This window comes from Vanacampus margaritifer, chromosome 14, assembly GCF_051991255.1.
Source record: "Vanacampus margaritifer isolate UIUO_Vmar chromosome 14, RoL_Vmar_1.0, whole genome shotgun sequence".
Classification (NCBI taxonomy): domain Eukaryota; kingdom Metazoa; phylum Chordata; class Actinopteri; order Syngnathiformes; family Syngnathidae; genus Vanacampus; species Vanacampus margaritifer.
In genome coordinates this window covers 16,356,392-16,376,063 of record NC_135445.1, presented here as the reverse complement: position 1 = coordinate 16,376,063, position 19,672 = coordinate 16,356,392, and the positions used below count along the sequence as shown (strand labels likewise).

Below are 19,672 nucleotides of genomic sequence, written 5' to 3'. Positions count from 1 at the left end.
TATTAAATTGTATTTCACTCAAATGGAATATCTTTATCCTTCACTTCCTAGAAGTTCTCTCTCTCTCTCTCTCTCTCTCTCTCTTTTTTTTTTTTTAAACAAAATCTTGTTAACTGCTATTTAATAATTTGTCTCTAAATTCCTCCTGTGAAAAAGGCCTCCACTGGGTTTGTTGTTAGTAAAACACACGACCACCTATTACTCAGCCCACACCTTGAATGCAGGAAAAAGTATCCTCAAGAATGAATTTTAAATGTGAAAAATGATCCCGTATTGTTCAATGTGATGTTCTGTTATACTCTGATTCAAGTTGCCTAATGTGTTAGGCCTACCTACTGAACTTTGTCCATTAACAGTCAGGCGTAAAAGGTGAGGTATTTACTGTATAGTCTCAAGTCTCCGCTTTTAGAAATCCAAACCTTCATTAAATCTTAAAAGTGTCTAACTGTTGCTCATGCGTTTGTGTGTGTGTGTGTGTGTGTGTGTGCGTGTGCGTGTGTGTGTGTGTGTGTGTGTTTTCGTGTGGTCTAAAACAAGTGAGAGTCTGCCTAGCACTTAAGATAATGGGGTGTTTTGTGCGTTTAGGCCAAGCAAATAGGAGATAGTCATGAGCTTTGGATGCATCCACAACAATGACTTATGGTTAACTTTTATTTGCCTATGAACCGAACAGCACATCTGAGCGGAAATACAAACTTTATGAATGAATCTCTTTGGAAATCTGTTTTCATTGCACACATTCAGAACATCTGATGTGAGCAGATCATATGCTACTGTCGTCATAGTAACGGCATTGTGAGACACCTGAGTTGGGTACTGGCGGAGAGCTGAGACGTAGGAGATTTAAATGGCTGCCACGAGGAAGCCACTGTAGAGGACGACGAAAGTCATTTGTTTTTCAACATGCCAAGAAAAAGAGATTTGTCAGTAGATGAAGGTGAGGTGGATGGATAAACGTATGTGAATATTTCTGCACTTAGAATGCAAGTTGATGTAAAATTGTGTTTTGAACTGTGAAGAACTAGTAGTTTAACAAACATTAGTTCAACTTGAAGACAAAATATCAAACCAATTGTGCTTTTTCTTCTTCCTGTTTTGCATGTTGAGCAAAGATTGATGTATACAGTTTTTTTTTTTACACAAAATATTGTGAACGTGACCATATTGTATACTAGAGTGTTCTTATTAGATGATTATCTCGACTGTGAGGGAGAGTGCTGACCGCTAATGTAGCGTGCATATGACAGCAATAAATTAGAACTTTGTTGTGCTTATTAAAAAAAAAAAAAAAGAAGCAGATCCTGCTGCACTAATCTACAGAGACAGATTCTCTCAGTCACAACATGACCAAAAGCGTTCCCTAATTTACAACCACCAGATGCATGCATGCATTTGTACCATTTAAACGACAATGTTGTCAATTATGTGTGTGTGGGTGTGTGTGTACTTATCACACAGTTGGGATTGATATAGAAGATGACGCAAGTGACAGTGATGGTAAGTCAGTAACAATATTCCATTTCATGTGCACGAGTCTGAAATCTATTGACCTCCTCCATTATACATCTCAACTCTCAATATAGACGGCGCCACCCGGAGGCGAGGCAACAGGCGGCAAGCAGCTGGAAGAACCGCTGCAAAGGGAAGAGCCCGTGGCAAAAAGGCAGCCAGTGAAGATGATGAAGATGAAGAGGAGACTGAGCCTCGTAGGACGAAAAGAGGAGCAAATGCAAAGAAGCCGACCAAGAAACGCGTGGGTGACGATGATGAAGACGATGAAAGTGAGGATGGGGGCCCTAAGAAGAAGAAGCGAGGAGGAGCTACCAGTAAGAAAAAATCAGGCAAAACCTTGGACAGTGAGGAGGAGGACAGTGAGGAGCAGAAAGGGAGGAAGGGAAAAAAGGGAGGAGGAAAGAAAGGCGGAAAGGAGGAGGATGATAGTAAAGGCAAGAAGGGAGATGCCAAAGGGAAAGACAAAAAGAAGAAGAAGAAGAAAGAAGAAAGGTAGGTTGAATATCCACTATTTTCTCAAGTTATTGTTGAAGAAAATAATCTTTTTCTTCCGCGTGTTCGTTTTCTTTCGGGTAGTGAGAATGTTGGTTATCCGAATGCAGGCTGGAGATCGATGAACAGTCACTTCGAAACTTTTATTTCTACAGAATATTCCGGGCAAAAGTGAATTCCCATACAATAGCGGCAGCCTCTCACTAGTGCGAAGTTACAGCGGACTCACAACATTCTTAAACTATCTTGATGGGCGGTACCACAAAAAAACCCAAGTCCCCAGCCCCCAGGAAACAGCCCCCCCGGAGTTCACCAGACATGAGATAAGACTTTTTACAGACATAATTCAATACACATTGACTTCAACCACAGACAAATGGTCTATTGTTGTGGAAATAGAGGAGGCCCCCCAGACCTGCCGGCAGCATGCAGAAATTGTGACATCACTCACAAAGACACATGCACAGATAAAAGTTCTACTGAGGAAATAAATAAATTAAAACATTTATGACTAAATCTGGGCAGAATACCCTCTTCATTATGAAGCCTCCCTTCCCAGTAAGAATTCACAAAATCCAAAATCTGTTGCCTCTTGTGCCCTTCCACCCCTAGTTCATCTGACTCCAGTTCAAGCACCGATGACGATGAAGAATCTTTGTCCGAGGGAGAGATGGCCCTGCTGATGGAGGAGGTGGAAGAGAAGAAGAAGCTGATATCCACCATCAGGAACAAACCGTGGAGGATGAAGAGGCGACTCACACACCTGAAGTAATGTCCATGACAGTACTTCTGTATTTGGAAACATTTCATTACAGCCTATTGTTTTGTCACTAAAAGTTAAAGTCAGCAAGGTCCAATTCAAACTAATTGTTAACCGACCGTGACATCCTCTATTTATCTTCGCAGGGAAGCTCAAGAGTTTGTGGATAAGTTTGAAGGAGCTCTCGGCAAAGGAAAAGGCAGGAAGTGGTATGCCTACAAAGTAATGATGACAAAGGTTAGTCAAATATTTACTCTTTTTACATAAATGTCTTCAAGCCTCATAATGAAACATCTCTTTTTATTTTCATATTTTCCCAAAGAAATGGATTAAGTTCCAGAGGGACTTTGACAATTTCAAAACAGCCTGTATTCCCTGGGAGAGGAAGATCAAAGAGGTGGAAAGTGAGTTAAGTTGCATGCTCAATTTCCTCTTTAACAGCGACCACTGGTGGACAGATATTAAACACTTTTCAATGTCCTCAGGTCACTTTGGGTCATCTGTGGCTTCTTACTTCATCTTCCTGCGCTGGATGTACGGGATGAACCTCGTTATGTTCGGTTTCACTTTTGGACTGGTGGTCATTCCAGAGGTGCAGTAGTAATAGTTTAGTCAATATATCTTTATACTTTTCGTGACATTTGGTGCTGTTGTGAGATTTTTCAAAAAAGCAGAGCTGGGCAAAACTATGGTCACATCGGCCTGTTATTGATGGATGGCCACCTATCAGCGAGTGGTTTATGACGCGAAGCTTCAAAAAAATATACAGAGTGACCACAGGTTGAAGCAGGTACACGTCTGCCGATCCGTGTCAGAACGGATGGTCCTTTGGATTTTTTATGTCTTCACATAAAAAATGTGGAAACACTTGCCAAAAGGTGGGAATCCGTTAATGACGGCCGATGGAATGACGGTTTTGCCAACCTCACCTTACAATGCATAATTTGCATATCACGATACAGGGGTCATGTGTCGTGCATAGTAAAATGTGTATTGTAAAGAGTCCCGCAACAATATACTGTATTCCCGTATAGCTTTTCTGAGCACACCCCTAGTTTATTTTTCTTCCTTCATAATTCAGGTGCTTATGGGCCTTCCCTATGGATCCATTCCTAGGAAGACTGTTCCTAGAGCAGAACAGGCAACTGCTCAGGACTACTCTGTCCTTATGGACTTCGATGTAAGTTTGAGATGTGATTTTGAAAACATGTCATCTGTTTAAATATCTCAAGTGGCTTATCGCGTAGTACTACTGTACTGTTCCTGACTTATTGACAATGTCGAAACTGATTTTCTTAGATTTTGCAGGTGATAAAAGTGTTGTAGAAGGTTATGTATATTCACAAGATAAGCAAACTAGATATATACTTTGCATTCTTAGTTACATATTGGTGTAATTTTCCTTAAAATGGAAGTCAACCTTAAATATTTATTGACAATAATATATTATTTGGACCTCACTAGTCTAAACATGACATTCTGATTGATATTATATTTGTGGAATATGAGTTATAAAGCAAAATCCAGCCGTTTTTATCCATATCAGAAGGCGGCCATTTTGCCACTTGCTGTCAACTGAAGATGACATCAATGTTGCTCAGGGCTTAAGCAACAACCAATCACCTGTTTTCTGAAGCTGCGCTGTGATTGGTTGTTACACAAGACCTGCGCAACCGTGATGTCATTTTTACAGCAAGTGACAAAATGGCCGCCTTCTGATATTGATAAAAACTGCTGGATTTTGCTGCTTAACTCATATTCCACTAACGCGATATTAACCAGAATACCATATTTCTTATTGTAAGAAAAGGGTTGACTTACCTTTAAACATTATGAATAAAATTAAACAGATCTGTAAGGAAAGAGGAATGAAAATATTTCCCCCCCTCAGGGATATTGCAAGTATTCTGTCCTGTTCTATGGCTATTACAACAGCCAGAGGACCATCGGCTTGCTGAAATTCCGGCTGCCTCTGGCCTACCTTATGGTTGGGATTGGAACATTTGGCTACAGTTTGATGGTCGTAATCCGCACGTGAGTCATGTGCAGTCAGATTTGGTTTAGAATTGAATGAACTAAACAGAGATGAACACATTATTCAAACTATAGAACTGAGACCAGTTTTATTTGGATTTTCTCTCACAATCATGACATATGCAGTCATATTTGTTTCATTGGTCAGAATGGCAAAGAATGCAGACCTCGGTGGTGGTGATGGAGAAGATGGGGAGTTCACCTTCGCCTGGAAAATGTTCACCAGCTGGGATTATCTTATCGGAAATGCAGAGACTGCCGACAACAAGTACGCATCCATCACCACTAGCTTCAAGGTAACCATGGAAAGCCCGTTTATGAATGTGTTCTTTACAGTACATAAAGAAACTACATGTAGCTGCTTTTTCTGCTAATCCTGTGCAAGATCAGGAGTCCATTGTGGATGAGCAAGAGAACCAGAAGGATGAGAACATTCATTTGAGGAGGTTCCTCAGGGTCCTGGCTAACGTCCTCATTACCTGCAGCCTCGGAGGAAGTGGATACCTCATCTACTTTGTGGTGAAGAGATCGCAGGAATTTGCCAATAGAAATGATCTCAGCTGGTATGAGAAAAATGAGGTAATGTCAAGAAAAAAACAACACACACACATACAGTCAACTAGTTGCAGAGTCGACTTTACTACTCACCATCCACATTTAAAGTCTTGAATCGACTAATATGTTGTCTTCCATTCGGGCAATTTACAGAGCACTTTCGACTCACCTGTCTGCATCTGTCGCCTATGGAGGGCCAAAAATGCCTAAATAAATAAATAAGAGTAAAAAAAAACGGATATAAAAATATAGTTCAATAATTAAATACAAAAAAATATATATAAATGGAAATAAAAACGACAAATAAAAATAAATAAATAAAAGTAAAAGTAAATACAAAAATAAAAACCGAGATTCAGAAAAAATTAAATAAATATAAAAATAAATGTGGAAATAATGCAAAAATAAATATATAAATAGGTTTAAATGTCAATCAATAAATTAAAACGCTCTGCTCTCATATTTATTTATTTCATGCTGCAGACACTGCCGCTCTATGGAGCAGCAAAATGTCCAACCAACAATGTTTTCATACGTATGCATGGTTCAGAAAGTGCAAAAATAAGATGGCTGTGGAAGCCCATAGTTAAATGTTGTACTATGTTAGTTTCTCTACATGTGTAGGTACATAACAATGAAGTTTAGGAGGGCTCGCCTCGGAATCCCTGCAGCCTCGCTGACCTGCCAATCTGCTATTAATGCTGTAAATAGTCAGCGATGATGAATTTCCCTACGGGGACCAATAAATCTAAATCTTTTCTAATCTAACCAGTGATTCAAGTACAGCAGTGTCTTTCTTTCTTACTTCCTTATTCTCATTGTCCAGTTGGAGATCATCATGTCTCTGCTGGGCCTTCTGTGTCCCCCTCTGTTCGAGACCATTGCAGAGCTAGAGGACTACCATCCTCGCATCGCCCTCAAGTGGCAACTGGGACGCATCTTTGCTCTTTTGCTGGGAAACCTCTACACGTTCCTGTTTGCCCTCTTTGATGAGGTCAACACCAAGGTGTGCGTTATGACCTTTGCCCCGCATTCCTCAGTAGTCGCACGTGTTCTTAAACAGCTCCAATGCTATTTCACATTACTCACCCTAAGCTTGAAGAAGAGCAGTCCATAAAGAATGCCACCATATTGGCTCTGAAGGAATATCACGCCAATTACACACTCCTGGTCAATGACACAGAGGCCACCCCACCCCCGATGAACCCCGGTGATGTCATCAGAGGACCCTGCTGGGAGACTGCTGTTGGCATAGTAAGGATAGGATCGATATTTTCTTCACTGGATACTTCAATTTTACCATCAGGTTACGCTTAAATATATTTAACAACATGCAATAAAGTAATTCCTGGTCTTGTTGAGCTAAGAATTTTAAGAAAGCTCAACATAATGTATATGATTGTCATCATCAGTAAACATGACTGTATATTGTCACTTCCTATTCTTTCTTTCTTTAAATGCTTGTTGTAGGAGTTTGTGAAGCTGACTGTGTCGGACATCCAAGTCACCTACCTGACCATCCTGATAGGTGACTTTGCTAGAGCTGTCATTGTGCGTTTCCTCAACTACTGCTGGTGCTGGGACTTGGAGGCCGGTTTTGTAAGTCGCAATGTTAGACTTTAACCCTATAAAGCCCGAACCATGAAATATATGAGAGAAAATTCAGATTATTTGTAAACAGAGTATTTATTGGTCCTTTTGAACAAACAAAACTTTTTTTTTGAAAATCAACTTCCACATATGACTTTTGATTTGTGTCATATTTGATACATCCGGTCACAATGTTTTAAATTTGTACATTTATAACTATCAAAACTATAATAATAAACAGGCATATCAAACATAGTATATGCAAAAATCAGAAAGAACATTTCCCACTATAAATAAGTATTGGTGTCTCTCCTTTCTCAATTGGGGCGATCTTGCAAGGTCGCTGGAAAAGCCATCAGCCGCGTGATACTGCCCTCTAATGGATTATCTGTGCATTGCATGTGTCAGATATACGTCAGGGTTTTAATGTGGAAAAAAATATTATATTAAAGAAATAAAGGGCTAAAAATGTCTCGTATTTAATATGATACGTTTGGCTATATAGGGTTAAAAGTGGTTCATCTACAAGGTACAAAACAACTACTCAAATAGCTTTGAGTGCATACTTTTTCGAGAAACTGCATTTTTACTAGAGGTACTTTTACTATGCATTGTTAATCCTGTAAATTAAATGAGCAATGGCAGCATGTGAACAATGTTGTCAAAGATTTGGCAATATCGTATGTTGTCCTAATACGGTTACATACTGTACATGCTTTAGAGCAGTTTGATTGAAACAGGAAGGCGCAGGCATGTTTATTTTATTATTGCAGTGTTGAGAATGCATTACATACATACAGTACATACTGTACATACCGTGTTTTGATTATAATATTGTGTTCGGTCCTCACTATTGCAGAATAAGATAACTATAACAATACCACATCATCACTTTTAATCTGCTCCAGCAAATCATATACTGTGTTTATTTTGAGTTATGTTTCTGGTAGATTAGCCATTACAGACCTGTTCGTACTTAATTACAGTCTCTTTTCAATTTAGCCATCATATGGAGAGTTTGACATCAGTGGAAATGTTTTGGGACTTGTCTTCAATCAAGGAATGATATGGTATGAACTTTTCTGATCCTACTTACTGTATCTGGGAATATATGCAATCTATACATACTATGTGGTTGGAACTTCGAAAACTATTGCAGTGAATAGGAATGGCCTTTAAAATAATTGATTTAATATACAATAGGCTAGTACGTGTCCTTGATTACAGCCTAATAGTTTCATTACCCCCACCCCTACACTATTTAATTGGATTGGATTTTGATCAGTGGTTCTTTACCTTGTTGGAGGTACCAAACCCCACCAGTTTCCTCTTGCCCCCCCCCCCCCAAATTCACGATATATTAAATCACGCAATTAGGACGCTAAGTCCAATCACTCAATTCAACTCTGTATTTATAGAGCCCTTTACAACAGCCATAAAACACCAGACGTTCCGTTATACATGGGAATCTATATTGCACATATTAGGCAATCATCTGACTACTTTTTTTTTTTTTGCTTGACATAGTTAGTATGAAGGGATGAAAATATATTTTTTAAATATCACACGATGTATCATCACAACAGTCAAAGTAGCGTGATTACCTGCAGCCAATGATGGCCAAGCTGAGTGTATCATCACGAAAGACCTCCACTGAACCCCTGAGACTGACTTACCGAACCCAGGTTAAGAACTACTGATTTAAATGACAGATGACAGAAGTGACACCAATGTAGCTCTGAGCCAGCCTCTGAGTGACCTACTTTGATACTGTGGTGTATACCGTACACAACCCGACAGAATGTAGAGCTCGATGTTTTCATTTGTACTTTGGCTCTTGTTTGAATGGATTTATATGATTTCACGTGGGGATATTTTAGGATGGGGGCCTTTTATGCACCCGGTCTGGTCGGCATCAACGTACTCCGCCTGCTTACGTCCATGTACTATCAGTGTTGGGCCGTGATGGCCACCAACGTCCCTCATGAGAGAGTCTTCAAGGCCTCCAAATCCAACAACTTCTACATGGGCCTGCTGCTCCTCATCCTTTTCCTTAGTTTATTGCCTGTGGTCTACACCATCATGACCCTCCCACCCTCATTCGATTGTGGACCCTTCAGGTAACACAAATAGAAAATATATCAAAAAGCACATTTTCCATGTACTGTATATTGAGGATTTTGATTTTTGAAGTGGGAAGGCAAAAATGTTTGATGTGATCATTGAGACGATCGACCTGGACCTGCCAGCCTTCATCGGGACACTGTTTGGCTACGTCGCCAATCCAGGCCTCATCATACCAGCTGTTTTGCTCATGGTGTGAGTACAGAGGCCCTAGACGCCTCAAGGACACCTTCGAATAGATCAGCTAACGTGCTGTCGCTGAGAAGGACCGAAAATATCTCACTTTCCTCTCCAGACTCGCCATCTACTATTTGAACTCCGTTTCGGAAGCGTACAAAAACTCCAACTTTGATCTGAAGAAGAAGATGCAGATGGTAAATAGAGAAGACACATTAGATCTTCTTGTTGTTAAATGCAATAAACAGAAGATTAGTCACACTTTTCTGTCAAGGTCCACACCTCTCTCCTGTTTTTCTGTCACACCACGGCTAGGCTCGCGATGAAGAAAAGAACCGGCGGAACAACACAGACAGCACCAACGAGGTTATGAAAGACTTGGAGGATCTGCTGCCAAACCGTTCTTTGGCCCCTCCTGCACCACCACCAGAGCCTGGTGAGGAAACCTTTGATTGTCAGTAAATTATTTTGAGCAATTATAGACAACTGTTTTTATTGGTGATATTGATGATAGATTACCATAACTGTGTGGTGTCATGTTTAGGATAGTAACAAGTTAACTATTTGAAGGTCCTAAATAATTAATTTGCCAATAAATATCTAAATAAGCTAGAAGCGTTTCCAAAAAGAAAAATATTTTATTGAAATGATTGTGCCTGCTATGTGTTTTACAATGTCAAAATAAAATGAGTCATTATGCCCCCTCTTTGATGTCCTCTTGTTAAACAGAAAACAAGACATCAGATTCCAAGCCAATGAAGACAAAACCCGGGGCAGCTGGCAAAGGTGTTCACCTTCAGAAAGATGTGGCACTTGCAGCATCCAATCCTGACGCTCGAGGCCCAGTAGTTCGACCGCCTGGACCAAGAGGTCCAGGACCAATGTCCGGTCCTGGACGAGGACGAGGACGAGGAAGAGGACGAGGACCCCCTCCAAGATAATGACAGCATGACCATCCTTTGCCATAGTTTTCAATTACCACTTGACAGGTTGTCATATGGGGTATGGAATTTGACTCACATTAGCCTTTTTCTTTAAATCTGTGTTGTAATCCACTTTTCAGATCCAATTTTACTGCCACTAAAATGCATGGCCTTTCATACATATCCTCATTTATTAAATATCCACTGTTCAATTCAATAAAAAACAGAAAATGCTTTTTCTGGATGGATTTGTTTGATTTTATGGGGGATCATTTCAGAATAATTAAGTCTGCTTACTGTCATGTGTTTGATTTGTTCTAATTGTAATAATCTTATTGTAACCAACAACCAAGTAGGCTCTTACATAGAACATCATCCCAGCACACAGGGAAACTACACTAACTGGCCACAACATTAGGTACACTTGCACACTGGCAGTTTCTGGCATGTGCATTATGTGTGGCTGCACCAGGGATGTTATGGTTTGGGATTTTTCATTAGTTAATTCATATTTTATTTTGACTTGTTTTTTTAAATTTAGTTAATGTAAATTAGTTTTTAGAACACATTTGTCAGTTTATATTAGTTCAGATCGCTGAAAAAAAATACTTCGTTTTAGTTTAGTTTTTTTTAGCTTTTTTTTTTAATGAATGAAGTAGGCTCTGATGAGTGCAAACTAAGTATTTTGTAATAAAGTAAAGTAAATTACAATTCTCAAACAACTTTTTGACCTTTCTTCTTCTGTACGGACTTACAGCAACATCGAAATAAATACTGTACATTTTTTTTTAAATTTTATTCCGAACATGTATATATATTTAAAAAAAACTGGTTATAAAAATACATGTGTAAAGACAAATTATACAAAACATATAAAACAACAAACACAACGTCACATAGGAAAGTTCCACACACTGTAAAAAATGAAATAAAATCGCAATTTTTTTACCAGCAGCTGGGGCGCCAGAAAAATACTGTGAAATAACAGAAAATTACTTTCTCGTTAAAACAAAAAACAAAACGGTAATTTCCCCTGCAGCTGGTATGCCAGAAAATACTGTGAAATAACAGAAAATTACCTTCTCGTAAAAACAGTTTTTTCCATAATTTAAGTTAAAAGTTTTTAAGTGTAATTTTAACAAGATTGTATGTATTATAACAGTATATGACCAAAAAATAATGTGATTAATCTTTCAAAACATAGCCAATAACTGTTAAAAAAAACAACAACCTAGATATTGGGTTTAAAATTGCAACACTTTAATGTTAGGGTAATTCATTTAAACAGTATAGCGTTTTTACCCCTTACGAGGCTCTCAAACAGATTTACATTTTGACTACCGGTAGTCACTCACCTTGTGATGACACAGAATTAGGAGTTCAGTATTTTGCTCAAGGTAAAATACAGTTCACAGTTCACCAAGAGGATGGAACCCACAACTTCAGTGATACCAGACAGTCACTCTACCACTGATCCACGTTGCCACTGGTGCTTTCAATATTACATCTCATGAAATGTATACTTGATAGTGCTGATTCCTCAGCAGAGGCAGCATTCATAAGTCCAATTGTTTGCTTTGCGTATTATTTTCCCTCTCAAGCTTTCTATTAACTTTTTTTTTTACGAGAAAGTAATTTTTCTGTTATTTCTCAGCATTAAATTATCGTGTTTTTACGCTTTTGTTTTGTTTTGTTACAGTGTATATCTCAAGATGTCTTTTCAAAATAAATGTTAATACAATGAATGCTACCATCTACAGGACATTACAGAAATTATAGTTATTTTCACTTTTAAAAAATTGTCAATTCACCAAAAAATTATGGTAAAATTACAAATTACAGTTACAGGGATTTCATGTTATTTTACATTTGACATGTATAATGAGAGTTTATTTTTGTAAATTACATGATATTTTTAAAATACAGAAAAAAATGGTAAAATCAAAAGTAAAATTCTGTTATATTACAGTTTTTTGGGCGTTTTTTTTTTGTTTGTTTTTTACAGCGCAATGTTTCACCCAGTCATGAGCTACACATTTACACATACATGTTTGAAAAGGAGAAGGAATAAGTATTTAAAAGCATTTAAAATGAACCATGAAAAGCTCATGTATATTAAATAACAAAAATGATGTAGTTTCAGTTCATTAAAAAAAAAAAATCAACCATTTTTTTACTTTCTTAGTGTATTTGCTCTTTGCTGAGGCTATATTGTTATTTGTTTATAATTCAATTAATTTTAAACAAAATACTCCGGTGTCTTTTTCATCTGTGTGTGTGTTGGTGGTGGGTGCCAAAGGTGGGTATCGCACAGGGTGCCATGTGGCTCGGACCTGCACTGCTTGCACAAAAAGCTTTGCTAGACTTTCAATAGCGTGAACTTATTTTTTAAACGTTCATTCACCCGTGTTAAAAGTGTTTGCCCACTTTGCTGACTTCGGACAGAAGAGAAAAATGTAGATGATCAGGTTTAGCCACGTAATACAACAGCACATTGTCATGATGGTTATTTCAGAGAAGCCTTTACTCAACATTAGTAAGTTGGGTAAACATACTGTTTGTTTGTTTGTGTGAGTTACAACCTTTCCCTCCAGCATTGCAAGTTCATGTGAGTTGCGCATTGTTTGGTTAAAGGGTTAAGCGTTTATTTACAATACAAGCCTGAACAGAAGTCACCCAACCTGTCAGGGATGTAAAAACCTATTGATTGTTAGGTCAGGGTGTGTCGTGTTTGGAGAGGCGGCAGACGATTGGCTCATCTTGTGCAGGTGACACGAAAGTCTGACAGATTTTTTTCTGCATAATCATCTGATGGGTGGAGTTACAACTTCAAAACTTCTTTACCTTTCTCATCTACAAAGTGCAAGGTGAAGACCGTCTTGAATAGCACAGGTAAGTTTCTCAAAGCTTTAAACATGAAGAAGAATTCATCTTCCTTCATTCAATCAGACTTTTTTTCCCCTCCAAGATCATTTTTGATCATCTTGCCCAGGAAATATGTCTTTCTTCAGGAAATTCTACCAAAATATCATTCATGACAGAAACCCTGAGAATGACACCATTAAAGTGAGTAGCACTGACGCTTCCGTGGATTCTCACTGTGAAAACAAACATTTCTGTGCCTATTCTTTTAGGTTAAAGGAAAGGCGACGCCTGTGTTTTACGGAACAGTGGCCCCGTACCCGAACTTCAGTGCAAGCGCAGATGCTGACGTTCTGCAGACTGCCATTGAAAGTAAAGGTATGTGTCATCTTTCAAATCTGCACATTTGATTATTAAAAATACTGAATGGCAGGCCTTAATGCAATGGATGCACAATATAAGCTATCGCTCATTTATTGTCTAAAGAAACTAAACATAGCCTACGTTATTGGCCCATTGAGGGTGTGTCGAATTTGAGTACCGGAAACTTGCAGTCTTTCTAATGGCCGATAGAAGGTGACTTCATTCGTTCTTGAAACTACAAAGGCTGTCTCACTCTGAAATAGGCTCAGTATAAAGCTTGAAAGGCTTACTTCTTCTACTTGTTGTGACATAATAACAGAAAAGTACATTTTCTCTCTTGCAGGTGTGGATGAGGATGTGATCATTTCAGTTTTGGTCAAACGAAACAATGAGCAGAGACAGAAGATCAAAGTTGTTTACGAGGCTGACCATAAAGAGGTAGTTCCATACAGGGCTGGGAATCAAACCCACACAAGATGTACACACACACTACCAATGATCATGTCAATTTTTGGGTTCATCCAATGCATCTATTTTCAATAGCACTTTTCCTTATTATGGTTTTGGGTGAACCGGACGCCTATTCCAGTTGACTTTGGGCAGGAGGTGGCTTACTCCCTGATTGGTTAGCAAATTACCCTAACCCAGCAATTTGACAATTTTTTTGTGTTTCCTGAAAAATCTCTCTCGCAAAAAAAAAAAAGACTTAGGCGATTGTTTTAACTCATGCACTCCGAGCCATTTTCTCTGAAGCAACCCCCTTCACTCCCAGCTGATATACAGGATTTTGACTGATATTGCAAAGTCCACAGAATATTCAGTTCTATTGCTATAAAAACATGGACTCTACCAAAAGAAAGATTATAGTCTCTTCTTTCATAAGGAAAAAAATTACATTTGTACATCTGTTTAGCATTAGAATATAGCTTTAGATATAGATAAGTTTCCTCATTATTCCCAAACCAGTTGAAAACACTGGGAAAAGGAGCTTGTTGCAACATGGCCCCCGGCTGATCTCTTATACTCTGCTGCCACCTGCTGGCCGTTTTTTTTTTTTGTAATAACTACCATTGCTTTAAGCGACCTCTTCATGTCAGAAGCTGTATCAAAGCCTTCTGAATGGTCTCGCATAAAAAAAGGGATAAATACGTTTTTGGGAGTGAAGGACAAAGTATTAAAAAATTGATTTATACGTTTTTAGGTTTGAATGAGTTAAGAAAGCGTCGATATTCAGAATTTTGACCTATGAATTTTCAATTACCATGGATGTATTTGAAATGTGCAAGGAAGCTGACGAAAAACAAACCCACCCAATCAGAACTGTGAAGCATGAAGAATGTTGACCACTAGTTCAACATGCTTCTGTGTGAATCCAACTCCCAGTATAATTGTAGCAACAAGGTACCGTGTTACAAATCTACAGAATCATAACAGTGCTGCTACCGCAATGTCTAATTTTGCATGGCAATATATTTGATTTGAAAGGTTTATAGACATTTACATTAGCCATTTCACTATTAGCCTATATAATATATACCATATATAATATTGGTTTGTGTTTAATAGGGGTGCCAGTTGATTAAAATGTTTAATAATTAATTGTATGACTTCAATAGTTAACTTCTAAATTTACAATAAAATGTACAATAAAATAAAAAAAAGTTTTCATACTCTTGTTAACATAAAAATGGAAAAAAATGTGAAACTCTTAGAAATATGGCCACATCTTTTAGTCATTGACACAGAAATTTCATAATAATTCATAAAATTGAGTTCAAATTAAAAAGATGTACTGTACTGTAAAAACCGAGTGTGATATTGATTTGTGTTGTCATTTTTCTGCCACCAGATGGTGGTATTGCATATGTAAGATGGTGACAGCTCAGTGCATTTTTCTTTTCATATTAAGAGCTATCTAACCTTTAACATGAAGTAACTTGTGAAATTGTGCATATTTTTGAAATTGTAAAATACAATTCCCCCAGTACAGGGACAAGTAAGGGTCATTAATTGCAAGTTTTAAAAAAAATAGTGGCATTAAAAGAACTTTAAACTAACTCTAAATGAACACACTAATTTTGATACCACTAGTTCATAAATAATGTAACTAAATTATTTATAATAATATTTATAATATATTATTTTCAAGATAATAATTTGTTTTTGTTTTTTTTTTAAATCACAAAACGACCCACCCGTTTAGTCTGTTGAAAATCAACAGTCAACATTGGTTAATGTTGGAAGAGTTGAAAAGTGTGGCAAGAAAATAAATAAATAAAATGTGGACTAATTGAATATAATTGTTGTTTGTGTGCTGCTTTTCTTCTTCTGTCAATGTGTTGCAGCCATTGGAGCGAGCGCTGAAAAGTGCGCTCAGGTCAGATTTAGAAGACATCTGTCTGGCCTTATTGATGCCGCCAGCCCACTATGATGCCTACCTGATCAGAGATGCAACAAAGGTACATGTCAATGTTATGCTTAGAAAATCTAATATTTGTATATATTTTTATTACAAATATTTTTATTTGTAATATATTTTTGTAATAATATTTTTTAGTCCAATCTAGTATTTTAAACATCTCATCAGCATCATCATTTCTGAAAATTCTGTCACAATAAATTCAAATATTTTTACTGGTAAACAAAATATGAATGAGAGACTGTTAACTTAAAACCAGTTTTAATTGTAGTGTAGTGTCATAATATCAAGAAATCTTTCCCTGAATTGTATAAATCAATAACATTTCACTTTATTGCAACAGAGACTGGGCACAGATGAAGATGTCCTCGTGGAGGTTTTGGCAACCAGGTCAAATGAACGGATCAGACAATTGAAGAGGGTCTATAAAGAAGGTTTTGACTATCTTTTCGACACCCACCACAACCATTTTTAAATAGCATTGCGGGCCATGTCAAATGTTATCTTGTCGGGGCCCGCTAAAAAATGCCGGGCACCCACAAATGGCCCACAAGCCATAGTTTGGACACCACTATTGTCCAAGCATAACAGTGGAGGATGAGTTGCAGTGTGCCCAAATAGCTGCAATCATTCAGATGTCATTTTGAAGATTGCATTTGTCTAATCTATTCAGCATTTCAACACTGTTTTCCCTCAGTGTATGGGGATGACCTGGAGGATGTTATAAAGGATGAAACCAAGGGTGATTTCACCACAGCCCTTCTGGATATGTTGAAAGCAAACAAAGATGAGAGCACAGAAGTTGACATGGCTCTGGCCCAAAAGGATGCCGAGGTAAAATTAGATAAGCACCTCTTTTAATCTTTGCATCAATTCCACATTTATTACCGGTATTCAAATTGTGTTATGTCCCTGCAGATACTGTTTGAAGCTGGTGAAAACAAAAAAGGCGTAGACATCTCTGCCTTCTTAGACATTATGACTACACGCAGCGGACCTCAACTCACCAAAAGTAAGTGAGCGCCTGAAAAGCATGTGAACGCTTCACCTGCTATGCTTGACTCACAAGATCTGGCATTCATTCTGAAGTGAGCAAACAGGTGGAGCCACACCCATCTTGGGTAACAGGTGGAACATGCCTTGCAGAATAGAGACTTCAAATGTGCAGTTACTGAGAAGTTAACTGTGTGGCAGAAAAAATATTTCATATTTGATAGTGTGACCCTTTACCTGATAGCATTCCAGAAGTACGCCTGTGTCAGTGACATGACACTACCTAAAGTTCTGAACATGGAGCTGCGGGGAGATATTGAAGATTGTCTCCTTGACATAGGTAAGCATGTACTCAGTGTTACTTCCATTCAAATAGCGTACACAGACACATACATTGAAATAAGTGTGTGGCTCTCTGGTCCCTCTCTCGTGGCCCCCTGTGGATCTAAAAAAAAAGAGGAAAAAAAGAAGCAGAAATTAATATATATATATATATATATATATATATATATATATATAATTTCTTTTTATTAGTTTTTTTTAAGAAAACATTATTCATTAATGATATACTGTAGATAAAAAAAAGAATAAATACGTATTCCAAAAATGTCCGCATGTTGTCAGAAAAAAAGATTTTTTTTAATTACGTACCTAAAAATGTGCAAAAAAGTGATCATAAAATGTCTAAAAAGGAAGAGAAAAAGCTGAAATTTACTATAAAATGGCCATGCCAAAAATGTCAGTGAATTGAATTGCAAAAAGACAGAAAAGAAAAAATGTCCAAAAACCAAAGAAAGGCAGAAAATTACCATATAATATTTTAGGAATTTCCCCAAAAGTTCGTAAATTTACCTTTTTTTTGGGGGGGGGGGGGTGTTCAAAATGTATGGAAATGTTCAAAAAGTAACTATAAAATGTCCAGAAACAAAAGAAGAAATCTATTAAATTATCTACTATTAAATGTCCAAAAAATTGCCTAATATGTCAGAAATTTGCTAGCAAATTGCAGAAAAAAATGTCAACAAAAATAGCCATAAAATGTCCAAAAAAGGACGAATAGAGGCAGAAAATTAACAATATGCCCATAAAATTGCCAAAAATGTCAGAAATTTTAATTTCTAACATTAACACACTATTTCCTTCATCACAATCTTCAAATGTTTTGTGGCTCCGGACACACATTTGGTTATTTATTTGGCCTAAAATGGCTTTTTTGTTTACCCCTGTACTTATACCAACCGTTTTCTAATTGTCTGGATAATTTGGTAAAATACATCAGATAAGAAAGCTCGATAACCCAAGGATTTATGAATGGATGCAATCTAAAACCACAATATTTTGTTTCTTTTCTGTCAAGTGAAATGTGCATGGAGCACACCTGCGTTTTTTGCTGAAAAGCTCCATCGAGCTATGGAGGTATGAATGAACACAACAATAGGCTTTCTTGTTTATTTAATTTTGTTTTGAAATATTGTCACCAGGGTGGTCTGGTCCATTAGCTTAGCCCTCTGCTTGAACAATCTTTTTGGATGACTAATGTGCTCTCACAGCGCCACGGCACGTGCGAAGATACACTGATCCGGGTGCTGGTGAGCCGCTCTGAGGTCGACCTGAAGAAGATTTTGGAAGAATACAGGGCCATGTATGACAGAACACTACAGGAAGACATACTGGTAAAATCAAAGATGCAACCTATTTTGAGAAGCAAAGTTGTAGTTAAATAATAGTCATAAAATTTGCATTTCTTTGACTGTGTTTCACAGGAAGACACAAAACATCATTTTGAGAACATCCTTCTTGGACTGTGTGGACCACACTAAGAAACCACTTCACTAGAATTTGAGTCAAGGGTCTCATATCTTTAAATTAGTAGACATGACATGATCATTGTATTTTATTTAGTTGATGTTCTAGCGAAGTGGATAACTAGCAATAATAGCAGACACTACATAATTTGACCATGCTGTATGGGAATGAAGACAAGATGAAATGATCAACAATTGTTTGCAAGATGCTTTAAACTAAACATTTTGGGTTTCTTTCACATAAATAAAATTCTTGAGTTGATGGATTTTAATTTTATGGTTAATTCTGAACACAGCCACATTACATTTATAATAGGGTGCGCACACTTGTGCAACCACATTATTTCAGTTGTTTATGTTTAACGTACTCTCTAGAAAATAAAATAAAAAAGTCAATGGCACAGCGCCATAAAAGCCATAACAATGCCTTTAAATGAAGCTGTTGACTGACATTTTGCAATACGTCTTGAAATATTTTTTACAGTACATTTCAATGTTAATGTCAATGTCAAAAATGGCACAGCAATTTACGCTTTATGAAGTAGGTTGACTTTGCTCCTACCTTAATTCAGAAATGTATCTGTATCAGGTGTCAAACCAAAGCATAGTAGCAGCCAATTTCAGATTTTTATAAGTGGCTGTCAGTACGCCCTCCAATGGACAAAATTTAAAACAGTTACTGTACTATCCCCAAGGGCCGGAAGAACCCACGGAAGGACCGATTCTTGCCCATATGTTTGATATTCCATAGTGATTTGGCGTCTTCAAAGGATACCGGAGATACCGTTCACAGCATGATTCCAACCCTAAGAATCAGCGGTGCCAACCAAAACGCTCCAGAATAATAAAGATTTGAATAAATTGTAGCATTTAAACAACATGGCACACGACAAATACATACTGTAATTTTCATTATCTTCTTTATGCAACTCAAAAAACATTCAAACGTTGACGTTGCGTTTTTAATTTTTACAATTGTGTGAGCCCCCATTCGTGCGCAAATACGCAATCGCGCATCCCACGAACTAAAACGGTCCACTGACTGCACCAGCAGCGCAGTAGT

General features: G+C 37.6%; 2 protein-coding genes across 2 annotated transcripts; both read left to right on the top strand.

Annotated features, from left to right (window-relative positions):
* The first annotated feature begins 855 nt into the window (after nt 1-855).
* On the top strand, nt 856-10,349 carry tmc2a (transmembrane channel-like 2a). The gene is made up of 20 exons (XM_077542347.1): nt 856-937; nt 1,459-1,497; nt 1,584-2,004; nt 2,617-2,772; nt 2,911-3,001; nt 3,087-3,168; nt 3,250-3,356; nt 3,846-3,944; nt 4,656-4,798; nt 4,947-5,094; nt 5,189-5,377; nt 6,180-6,359; nt 6,449-6,607; nt 6,824-6,952; nt 7,946-8,013; nt 8,824-9,063; nt 9,137-9,262; nt 9,363-9,441; nt 9,560-9,680; nt 9,974-10,349. The coding sequence occupies exons 1-20, from the start codon at nt 904-906 to the stop codon at nt 10,183-10,185; spliced, it is 2,823 nt and encodes a 940-aa protein (XP_077398473.1). The 5' UTR covers nt 856-903; the 3' UTR covers nt 10,186-10,349.
* A 2,596-nt stretch (nt 10,350-12,945) lies between these two features.
* On the top strand, nt 12,946-18,875 carry LOC144034363 (annexin A1-like). Its single transcript, XM_077543147.1, has 12 exons — nt 12,946-13,059; nt 13,136-13,233; nt 13,302-13,407; nt 13,736-13,830; nt 15,738-15,851; nt 16,155-16,245; nt 16,509-16,645; nt 16,730-16,823; nt 17,049-17,144; nt 18,162-18,220; nt 18,355-18,477; nt 18,568-18,875. The coding sequence occupies exons 2-12, from the start codon at nt 13,165-13,167 to the stop codon at nt 18,622-18,624; spliced, it is 1,041 nt and encodes a 346-aa protein (XP_077399273.1). The 5' UTR covers nt 12,946-13,059; nt 13,136-13,164; the 3' UTR covers nt 18,625-18,875.
* The last annotated feature ends 797 nt before the right edge of the window (nt 18,876-19,672 follow it).

Bases quoted from the DNA above. Each gene is read 5' to 3' on its own strand.
- tmc2a (XM_077542347.1), top strand. From the start codon at position 904: ATGCCAAGAAAAAGAGATTTGTCAGTAGATGAAG. The intron at 938-1,458 runs GTGAGGTGGATG...CTTATCACACAG, and splicing joins AGATTTGTCAGTAGATGAAG to TTGGGATTGATATAGAAGAT. The intron at 9,681-9,973 runs GTGAGGAAACCT...CTTGTTAAACAG, and splicing joins TGCACCACCACCAGAGCCTG to AAAACAAGACATCAGATTCC.
- LOC144034363 (XM_077543147.1), top strand. From the start codon at position 13,165: ATGTCTTTCTTCAGGAAATTCTACCAAAATATCATTCATGACAGAAAC. The intron at 13,408-13,735 runs GTATGTGTCATC...TCTCTCTTGCAG, and splicing joins GACTGCCATTGAAAGTAAAG to GTGTGGATGAGGATGTGATC. The intron at 16,824-17,048 runs GTAAGTGAGCGC...TTTACCTGATAG, and splicing joins CGGACCTCAACTCACCAAAA to CATTCCAGAAGTACGCCTGT.